Source organism: Anabrus simplex, chromosome 2 (assembly GCF_040414725.1).
Source record: "Anabrus simplex isolate iqAnaSimp1 chromosome 2, ASM4041472v1, whole genome shotgun sequence".
NCBI classification, from domain to species: Eukaryota; Metazoa; Arthropoda; class Insecta; order Orthoptera; family Tettigoniidae; genus Anabrus; species Anabrus simplex.
In genome coordinates this window covers 623,499,776-623,511,681 of record NC_090266.1, presented here as the reverse complement: position 1 = coordinate 623,511,681, position 11,906 = coordinate 623,499,776, and the positions used below count along the sequence as shown (strand labels likewise).

The 11,906-nt window shown below is 41.8% G+C and overlaps 1 protein-coding gene across 1 annotated transcript in view; it reads right to left on the bottom strand.

Moving 5' to 3' along the window:
• The window catches only part of Cadps (calcium-dependent secretion activator 1), a 609,066-nt gene that overhangs the window by 461,515 nt on the left and 135,645 nt on the right, over window positions 1-11,906 (bottom strand). The window contains exon 4 of the mRNA XM_068226018.1: window positions 10,159-10,334. Coding sequence (XP_068082119.1) covers window positions 10,159-10,334 — 176 coding nt within the window. The remainder of the gene's footprint in view (window positions 1-10,158; window positions 10,335-11,906) is intronic.

Below are 11,906 nucleotides of genomic sequence, written 5' to 3'. Positions count from 1 at the left end.
GGAAGGAAGCAGCCGTGACCTTAATTAAGGTACAGCCCCAGCATTTGTCTGGTGTGAAAATGGGAAACCACAGAAAACCATCTTCAGGGCTGCTGACAGTGGGGATCGAACCCACTATCTCCCGAATACTGGATACTGGTTGCACTTAAACGACTGCAGCTATCGAACTCTGTGAATTATTGTTTATCGGTGTCTTCAGAAGAAGGAGACTTACGCGAGATACCGAATAAAGATAGGGCAGGCCAATGAAAACAAGCAGTATTTCGCAGAAGTGGAAACGATTCACATTTTCTCGTTCTCTAAAGTTAACGGTAATCGTTACTGGAAGAACTTTACATTGCTATAGAATGTAGTACGTAGATGCAAGAGTAAGATATATATAAAGAGAGAGAGAGAAATCCTGTCTTCTTATTAACGTCCACTGTACATAGTCTCATACTGTGAGTTTCGCTCATCGCTTGGCCGGCAGGCCCGCCCAGCTTATTTGCCTCCCATTGAGTCGCCACTCCCCACTACGCGGCATAGCAACAAGGAAAATACCTAGCTCACTTCATCCGTGCATGATAATAGACAACAATCAAATTTTTTTTAAAAAATTAAGAAAACTAGTAATTAAGAAGATAAGCTCGTACTTGTATGATTTCAATGTTAACATTTTCGTAGTCCGCCATGCTGAGCTCTTCGAAACCCCGGCTTCTTCTCCCAGTTGTCTTAGGGATTTTGTAGCCGTATATTCTAAACTTTCTGCGATTACATTTGTATTTCCCTCGTTAAGTACACGTTTTTCAACACTTCACTTCTTATCGAGTAAAGAACCCGTTCCTCTCAATTAGTTTACGAGTTTCCATACTCTCTCTCTATACGGAAATAGTGGTAAAAAGTCGCCTCTGTTTCCACATAATTATCGTACATAAATACCCTTTCATCTACCCTGTATACATGTGGAGGCATTATACGAATTATAGCCCCGAAGTAACACTTCACAACTCGAGAACAGTTTGAGCGACAGATCTACACTTAATTACACGTTCTAAGCACGGACCTGAACTGCGAAGTGCTGCCGCTGCGCTGTGTAACAGGAAGTGATGAGTCAACGGGAGGCAGGTAAGCTGTATTAATCTCGCGTTTACTCGTAGCTTTGCACGCGAGCAATTTTTTCCAGTTTGTGATGAATTTCAACCAATAGCAGCTTGTAACTAATGTTCTGTGAGACAACGGCAGTGCTTCACCACTCCATACGAAGAGTATGTAAAGCTTGTCACTATGGGTGTAGCTGGGGGAAGCGGCCCATATGACAGTTCCTCGACTAGGCTCAAAGAAATTCGAGAGAAGTCTGGACCTTGCGACAGTTGGTTACCTTTCCTCACTCTTCGCCTTCACCACCGCGCATGTACTGTATGTAGGGTAATATTTCCCTCTCACCTCGCCTCCTTACCCGCACGTAAGCGAGCTGAATCTGTCGTGGAAGAAGCACATGTGATTTCTTAAACACTTCTTAAAGTGATACTGCTTATCGGAAATTCATGTCGTAACATAATTTATATTACTGGTCGTATTACATTCTCTTCTTTACTGTGTTGTTCAATTTTAGAAAATCGTAAGGTTTTCTCCAACATTGGTCCATGCACATTACCTGCAGATTTTCCGACTCTGCGCTGAATATGTGAGCACCTTCGGCCATATGGTGTAAATTCTCCCTTAATATGTAAAAATGTGCAATTATCTGGCAAGTTGTTAGAATTACGAATAAAATCTATATGAGCATTTGTTTAGGGAATTTAGTTCTAAATCCTGTATGTGTGCTCCTTTTGTTTACAAGTGTAAACGGTTAAGCCGTTATGTTGCTTTTGATCCGATGAAGCGTGCCCCAAAGCACAGCGACGCATTTCTTCATGCAAAACTGTCACTGTTAGGGTGAATATAAATATAAACTTTTTCTAGGAGGCTGAAATCTAAGCCCACGCGGTAGGGTGCATATTTATTATAACTAACTGTTTAGGCAATGCTTTCACTGTTTAAGGTCCTAGATGTACATTTTCCTATTTCTTACATCATAATTTCTTTATCTGAACATCCCCATTACGAAACAGCATGATAGCAAGCAGTCTATATGTTAACCGAAAGTAACCGGTCCGGCCCTGCGGTGTAGGGGACAACGCGTCCGCCTGTCACCCGGCGACCCTGGGTTCGATTCCCGGCCGGGTCAGGGGTTTTCAATTGTAAATGATTAATATCCCTGCCCTGGAGACTTGGTGTTTGTGTCTTCCTTAATGTTCCTTTCCTCACATTCAACACTTTACACTTCCGCAGTTTCCAAATACACGCAGGTTCACAACATATGGTGCAAAGTGGGAGCAAAAGGTCTTCTTAGGTCGACGCCCCGAATAAATAGCATTTACAAAAATAAAAAAATAGTAATCGAAGGTACCAGCTCTAAGCTTGCGAAATTTGAGGTCGATTAGTCAAGTAAATTTACATGAATGAAAGACAGACAGACAGACAAACAGACCAACATGCAGATATATAGTGTGTATTCCTGTTTAACTTTGAACGAATGCTTGTGTTGTCTTCGTGGAACGCGACATCCTTACTGAACGGTAGTTGAGGAGTGTATGTTCAAAAGGTGCTATTTACACTATTTACCTGAATGCAACTCTTTCATGGTGACCCCATGTGCTGAAGTTACCTATTACGTTGTCTGAAAGTTCTAAATGTTCCTTGAGTGTGTATAACAATAAATGGTTATTCGTTAGAGTAAACTGTCTTTCTTCCTTGATGCTAATACATTTGTACTTTAACACAGAAGGTGGAGGAAAATCATCCGAGTGTTTTGTGACAGCGTTTAAAGATACTAAATTTTCCTCTGGTCAAAACACAACTCCTAATGAGACAAAACAAGAAAACGTAGAATGGTGCAATGTCTATTAAATACGTTAGGTCTGGTAAAATACCCGGCGAAAGTCGTGTAACTTAGTACGAATGCTCGTGTTGTCTTGGAGGAACGTGAAATCCTTACTGAATGGTAATTTAGGAGTGTCTGTTCAAAAGGTACTATTTACACTTCAAGAAACAATTCAGTATTTCTCCACAAGCATTACAGTAGTTCAATATTATCGAATGCCATGAGCAAACCAGATCAGGAAGATGTACCATGTTCCATGAACCTTTCATTATACTTTTTCTTGCGTCATTCCTCAACTTTTTTGTAGTAGAATTTGCGCTCTTTGAACAGGCACTCCTCACTTGTGGCCTCATTACGATCATTTCTCCAAGTGGCTGCAATGTAAACCACCAGCTAAACAAAACCATACTCCAAATTAACATACAATTTGTAGTATATATTTTCACACAGCTCGAGGATGAGGAAGATGAGGTAGAGGAGAAGAGGGGTTCTATGTGAAAAAGGTTTTTCTTTTCATTGTTAACCGCAGCTTTTTATTTATATATCATGGTCATAATGATCAGTTGTTCATTGAAAGGAAAATGTAATCATATTGTAACGGACCTTTCTTCTGACTTGACGTTTAGCGTTCCGCAGAGTGATCTTGTTTCATAACGATATAACACGAAAAATAGAGTTCCGCTTGCGGTGTTTTCTGTGACCACATGTTCTCAGCTGCTCGCATTGTGTTCGGTATATTTGGCGGTTTTTTCATTAAATTTGTAGTTATTTCTGAGTATTATTTATTCCTATTTAACTTTCCTGTAACCAATTGTGTTCATTTTGTGTCATTTAGTGTAGTGCAGTATATAATGGTGCTTTAGAAGTTTAATAGCCAGGGAGAGTGGTAGGGTAACTCCATGAGTATTAGTTTCCATAGCGAGTGTCATGTCGGCGCCCAGCACGAGGTTGACTACTACTGTAACGTTTTCATTCCTCCCCTGAAGGGGGAGGCGGGCCTCTCAGACGGTATCGCTGTCTCTCAGGCCGGGAGATGTGTTACGGTGAAGGAGATACACGGAGAAGGTGAAGGGGTTGGCGGCCGTGGCCTATACTAGGAACTGTCCCGGCAGTCGCCTTAGTGCAGGAGAATGGAAAACCACGGAAAACAATTTAGGATCGTGACTGATTTGAGCCATTATCTACTTTGCCAGGGATAGAAGTACGTTTGTCAGTGGAACTTCCTTGTATAGAAGCCTACTATAGACAGCAACGCGTGTGGAAAGTTCGTTCATTTTTCATTTTTTCTTCAGCATTTAATATTTCTAGCAGTGAATAAAGTGGCGTGTGTAATGCTTAAAAGAATCGAGTGTGTTGATTCATAGTGAAAAGATGAACGTAGAGTTATTTATGTTCGTTTATAATTTGCGACGCCCCAACCAGACAAGATCTAGGATAATCCTGGTCTGGAGCGATGTAGCCTTCTCCAGGAATGTTAGATCATGTGGAGCACACACGTGAGTAATATATTACAGTAGCCTTTGCTAGTTAAAAGGGGCATATTTTATTGTTTCTTTTCTCATTGTTTCCTAATGACGGAATGCCGAATGTATGCCCCTAGGTTACTTTAAAGCCTGTGGACAATAGGTTAAGTAGGGATTTTTGATGTACACTGACTGACAGAGCAAATGCAACACCAAGAAGGAGTGGTTCGAAAGGGATGAAAGTTGGGGAAAAAACAGAGACGGCACGGACGAATAATTGATGTTTATTTCAAACCGATATGCAGGTTACACAATGCGCACGGCATCGACTCAGTAGGATGTAGGACCACCGCGAGCGGCGATGCACGCAGAAACACGTCGAGGTACAGAGTCAATAAGAGTGCGGATGGTGTCCTGAGGGATGGTTCTCCATTCTCTGTCAACCATTTGCCACAGTTGGTCGTCCGTACGAGGCTGGGGCAGAGTTTGCAAACGGCGTCCAATGAGATCCCACACGTGTTCGATTGGTGAGAGATCCGGAGAGTACGCTGGCCACGGAAGCATCTGTACACCTCGTAGAGCCTGTTGGGAGATGCGAGCAGTGTGTGGGCGGGCATTATCCTGCTGAAACAGAGCATTGGGCAGCCCCTGAAGGTACGGGAGTGCCACCGGCCGCAGCACATGCTGCACGTAGCGGTGGGCATTTAACGTGCCTTGAATACGCACTAGAGGTGACGTGGAATCATACGCAATAGCGCCCCAAACCATGATGCCGCGTTGTCTAGCGGTAGGGCGCTCCACAGTTACTACCGGATTTGACCTTTCTCCACGCCGACGCCACAATCGTCTGCGGTGACTGTCACTGACAGAACAGAAGCGTGACTCATCGGAGAACACGACGTTCCGCCATTCCCTCATCCAAGTCGCTCTAGCCCGGCACCATGCCAGGCGTGCACGTCTATGCTGTGGAGTCAATGGTAGTCTTCTGAGCGGACGCAGGGAGTGCAGGCCTCCTTCAACCAATCGACGGGAAATTGTTCTGGTCGATATTGGAACAGCCAGGGTGTCTTGCACATGCCGAAGAATGGCGGTTGACGTGGCGTGCGGGGCTGCCACCGCTTGGCGGCGGATGTGCCGATCCTCGCGTGCTGACGTCACTCGGGCTGCGCCTGGACCTCGCACGTGCCACATGTCCCTGCGCCAACCATCTTCGCCACAGGCGCTGCACCGTGGACACATCCCTATGGGTATCGGCTGCGATTTGACGAAGCGACCAACCTGCCCTTCTCAGCCCGATCACCATACCCCTCGTAAAGTCGTCTGTCTGCTGGAAATGCCTCCGTTGACGGCGGCCTGGCATTCTTAGCTATACACGTGTCCTGTGGCACACGACAACACGTTCTACAATGACTGTCGGCTGAGAAATCACGGTACGAAGTGGGCCATTCGCCAACGCCGTGTCCCATTTATCGTTCGCTACGTGCGCAGCACAGCGGCGCATTTCACATCATGAGCATACCTCAGTGACGTCAGTCTACCCTGCAATTGGCATAAAGTTCTGACCACTCCTTCTTGGTGTTGCATTTGCTCTGTCAGTCAGTGTATGTTGTTATGTCGTATTTAGGGTGGTTGTGTTTGGTTGGGACCTGTGGAGCAAGGCAAGTGCTTTGTTTGGGTCAAGATTGGTAAGACTGTGCAATATAGCTTGTTATCAACTTAAATGATTGTGGAAGAGAGAAGTTTTCAATTCGCTTGCCAGGGACCAACCCGCCAGCCCCTAGAAGTATATTTACTTGTATAACCAAAAATACTGTTTAGACGCCATAGTCCATTGCTTATGCGGTACTATAACGGTGATCGGTTGACGTATGGAAGAAGAGGACGTCATTGACACCTAGGATGAGGCCGAGATTTTGTCACCAACCACTGCAGAGGAAAAAATTTGAAGTGGCCAGCGAAGTTTAAAAGTATCATGGCGTCGGACGGTAACCTTACACTTTCTCAATTCTTCCTTTAATCTCGAGGCTTACGGAGAGAAATAAAGGTCATTTATTAGCTTTAACGTATTTTTGCACATCCAGGCCAATCTGTGTCATGAGAACAGTGGCCCCTTCGAGGGCCTCTTTTCTATTGCCGCAGCGCATACTGTCCGCATGGCAAGGGAAAGAAGTATAGCCATATCAAACCAATAACCAACAGTTGGCACCATTGTTGTTCCTCTCAGCGCTACTAGTGGATAAACTAAGTATTACACAAATGACAGTCAACTCGCGTGCGCCACCTAGTAGTGGCTGTGTTACTAACATTGCCTTCAGTGCTGTGAGATAATATCATGTTTAAAATTCCTCTCTCTTTTAGTAATGTTCAGTCAGAGTTCAAGTTAGGCCTGAATTTTTCTATTTCCACGTTAAGGCAATGTGACTGCTTGGGAGGTTGTGTTCAGTTCAATTTCAATTTTGAGCCTTGCTATATGTTTGCTGGTAGTTTGGGACGATATCTGTGTGCTTATTGGTGGAGATGTGTCCGTAGAACAAGTCCTGTGAGGTTGGTAGGTGTAGAAGTGCACCAGCAAGGGAGGAATTAAGGTACCATGCTAATTAATGAACCTATGAGCTGATTTCTAATTATATTAGAGTCTTCGATGAAATATAAACCGGGCGAGTTGGCCGTGCGCGTAGAGGCGCGCGGCTGTGAGCTTGCATCCGGGAGATAGTAGGTTCGAATCCCACTATCGGCAGCCCTGAAAATGGTTTTCCGTGGTTTCCCATTTTCACACCAGGCAAATGCTGGGGCTGTACCTTAATTAAGGCCACGGCCGCTTCCTTCCAACTCCTAGGCCTTTCCTATCCCATCGTCGCCATAAGACCTATCTGTGTCGGTGCGACGTAAAGCCCATAGCAAAAAATATATATATATATATATATAAACCCTGTGAGGTACAAGATGTGATGGATGACCAGTGTGTTCCTGTATGAGATCACTCCCAACATTTTGTGTGTTACTTTATTTTACTCAAGGCAGAGATGTCTGTTCATGAATGAATTCATTACCCCAGGTCTTCTTGTGAATATCAGTTTACCATGATAAAATAAGCCTACTGTAATTTCCTATACCTAAACTATACAGTAGTCCAGTCATGCAACTATGGTCCATTAGTACACTTCTGTGTTAACCAATTCCTCTACATAGTTCTGTGTTTGGAAACATGTTTTTCTGCGCTGAGCATGGAAGCTGAGTTAGTGGTGCCCTCTTTGGAGGATCTAATTTGGTACCAAGAAAGAAGCGACAGCTGCAGACAGCTTTGTTTGTGGAAAGCCAGTTTGTTGTGAGGTGACACCACTGCAAACTTTGTTGTGCATTAAGAGCAAACTAAGAAACAATTTTAGAAAGGAATATTGTATTTATTGGCGATGTTTTTAAGGTATAATTATCCCTGATTATAAAAATATGTATGTGGCCGTTAATGTAATGAAAATGGTAACTTGAAACATAACAACAGTCCAGTGTTTACATAAAATTGCCTGTGTTCCAAGGAGAAAAAACAAGGTTGGACCATAGTTGGAAACTTTGACATACAATTACAGTCCACATTTTTATTTACTGTAATTATTAATACCGTATACGGTATTTTAAATGTAATATAAAAACGTGTTGGTTACCATTGCTGTACCAAGTTACAGGGGTATGAATGTTTTTGGTTGCATTCCACAACAGCATTTATGAGTGAAAGGTATAAATATACTGAAAGTGGATCATATTTATGGGGTAACTATGGTATATGTAAACTTTTATATAAATTAGCCTGTGGCCAGGATAGAAGCCTTGTTGACATGTTTTCAGATCCTTGTGTTAAATGCCATCTGCCATGCAGTTCAGTATTCAAACTGACTGCAGTATAGTGAGTGATATCTTGAAATTCATTTCCTGCATATTTTTTGAAATTTTCTATGACATGTTTGGTGTGTTGTGATTATGAAGTCAGTTTGAACTATCTGTTCAGAAAGATTTTTTTTTTTGCTAGGGGCTTGACGTCGCACCGACACAGATAGGTCTTATGGCGACGATGGGATAGGAAAGGCCTAGGAGTTGGAAGGAAACGCCCGTGGCCTTAATTAAGGTACAGCCCCAGCATTTGCCTGGTGTGAAAATGGGAAACGACGGAAAACCATCTTCAGGGCTGTCGATAGTGGGATTCGAACCTACTATCTCCCGGATGCAAGCTCACAGCCGCGCGCCTCTACGCGCACGGCCAACTCGCCTGGTGTTCAGAAAGATAAACAGGTTCCCACTATGTTTTATTTTAGTTCACTGGAGGGATTTTGTTGAAGCTAGGGTCAACTACTTGCAAGTTTGATTCTTGAGAGATTACTTCTAGCACGTAATGCCTGTAAATAATCAGTGTTAATCGTCAGTAGATTTGTTTCATTTCTTCCTTGTTGGCAGAATTTATATGTCCGTGTGAGTGTTGTTTCACTCTTCTAATCTGCTCGATTTCGGTTCAATGTGGAGTACCAGGCTAGGTTGGTTGCCTCATCACCTGAGTAGCACGGTTAGGTCATCTGATCATATATTGTTTCTGAACTGGGCAGATAATAATTCATGCAAGTTCATATTCATTAATCAATCATTGATGATGATAATAATAACAAGAAAAATTCAGAATCATTCCACTAATTGGAACGAAAATTCACAGCCTGTTTCCATTTTAAACTGGGTCAGGAGTGGAATTAATGAAGCCCCCATCTAGTGGCGAGGGTAGAAACTATGCTGGCTGCCGAAGTCTGTCCCACTCCTCTGGGTCAATAATTAATGCTTGACAGATGAAATGAAATGATATTGGAGAGTGTTGCTGGAATGAAAGATGGCAGGAAAGACTGGAGTACCTGGGGAGAAACCTGTCCCGCCTCCGCTTTGTCCAGCACAAATCTCACATAAAGTGACCAGAATTTGAACCATGGAACCCAGCGGTGAGAGGCCGGAGCGCCCATTATGCTAATATTTAATAATAATTATCATGATAATTATATTTGTAATATTCTACTGATTATTTCGTTCAGTTAGAGTGGAATATGAGACGGGCATGCTTAAGCATGTTGCTGTATTCCTACGATTGTCCTGTCTCAGGGTTGTTGCTGTTGGTTGGTAATGATGTTAGGTCCATAAGTTGTAACATATTATGTTTAATTAAGTGATTTATTTTATAGTGTTGAAGCATGCCAGTGCCATATGCTTCTGTGATCTTCACAGCTATGAAATATGTGTAATTCAATTATTTAACAGGATCGAGTCAAGCTTAGAAGTACATCAAGCAGGAGGTGAAAGGATGCTACTGATTAATGCAGTGGTGTTATTTATTTGTACAATGATGTTTTGTTATTGCTTAATTAATGTCAATTTGGAGGTTATGAGATCAGCAACACACACGACGAACGAAAACTTATTTTGTTTCAAGTAAATTAGAGCCATTAAACTTATTGTTAACTGATATCTTCATTTTTACGTTTTTATTTTTATTTCTACTCATCGCTTGACCCTAAAATAAATTTCATCGAAGAGACAACCCCTTCTAGGTGTATGCATGTCATGCTCGCGAACTTGAACTAGCCAGTAAGTAATCGTCACACGGTTGCAGTATGTATGTATGTATGCATGTATGTATGTATGTATGTATGTATGTATGTATGTATGTATGTATGTATGTAGTTTATAAAGATTTACTGCCACACAATAAGGACGTGGCTATCGAGACAAACTCCCTGGTTTACAGATACGTATGTGATGGGGGAAACATACCTGACTCGCTTCTCAATATTATTCCTGAACACCTCCCTGAAGTCGTGCTGAGAGCAAGCTCCGGACTGCACCATCTTCATTACCCGTTCTGACTTGAGGAACACCTCGTAATAACTCTGCACTGCGTTTTGGAAGGCCTCGTCTGCCATTATCTGGGTATCTCCTTTCAGGAAGCTCTGTAACATTATTATAAATATTGTACATTCTGGGTTCAAATAAACGTACTATGTTTAACATATGACTTGTTACGTGCAAGGCCGGTGACACGAGGCCCGCTCTTGAATGTGGGGAACCGGAGGAGGGAGGGACATATAGAGGAGAGTCGTATAATATGGAATACCATTTACTTTTGGCAGTATAACTTCTTACCGAAATCAGTTATGAAATATAAATAAATATGGTTCGAAAATTCAAATAATTAGCCAAGATTCTCTATATTTTAAAACTGTAAATTGTTAATGTCTTCACGTCAAAATTATTTCTTTCAAAAAGTTGCACTTGGTGGGTAATACGGAATAGTCGGCTAATATGGATTAGTAGGGTAAATAATATGTAAATTAAAATACAGCTTCAATAAATTCTTTCAGTTATATTTAAGGAACGTTCTTACAGGTGGACGTACAGAAATTTTAAAAAATCGAAAGAATAAAATTGGTAATTAACTTAAATGATAATTTGTATACACTAATTATTCAGAGTTTTCTTTTTACAGTCATTTGTTCATTCATTGACAAAAGTCACAGATGCAGAAACTGAGATCTATAGGTAGTTACATGTTATAATATACCAGGATTAATGCAATTAATTTTAATTAATTTTAAACGTCATTTTACTATGAAACTAAAACAGTATTCCATATATCCCGACACACCATGTTTGAATTAAAGGATTCGTCATGCCATAAACTTTGCACAACACGGAAGTTACACTGGTGTAGCAATATAATCAACTCTTGTACAATATATAACATTGGATTTCCCAGGACTAAACTCAGTGTTGGTAAATAATACAAGCTTTAAAAGAATTATCTGCAAAAGCTTTTTAAATATGAAAAAGAAATATTCTTGCTCCACGCACTAACCTCACTCACGAGCATGTCGAAACTGAATACAAAGCATCATGAGAACATTTACCGTAATTCGACGAGTTTCCACCTGAGAGGAGTACGTTACAGGCAAGATATTGTGGTATTCCATATTGCCCGACTATTCCGTATTACCCGATTCTCCTCTATATTGAATATAATAGGAAATAACAATAAGATGTAATCGGCAATAACAATATAGGGAGGACGAAACACACATCTGTACTTCTTGTTTCATATTGCAGTACTTTTTCTGCGGTCTGCAGGATGAGTCAGCTAATATGTATGTTCAGTACTCAGCCCTAAGGCTGGTTGGATCCTCAACTGTTCCACTATTAACTATCATAGATGACCTAGGCATCACTGAAGAGGCGTGCTAGGAAAATGAGAAGTGAGGTAGCTTCCCGTGCTTTCTTCACTGACTCAGAAGTTTCTATTACATATAAGTTTGCCAAGCCCACTGAAATTCATGCACCAACCGACTCTATGAGCAACATTTACACACCATTTATAGCAGGGACAGGCTGCATAAGGAATGGCATTACTGCTTCTTTCATACTTCAGTCACTTTCATATTGTCAAAGCCAAGGATAAGATTGAGACTGATCAACGGAAGCAACAAAAGTGCTCTAGCCCATACCAGAATACACCGTGTGCTGTAAAC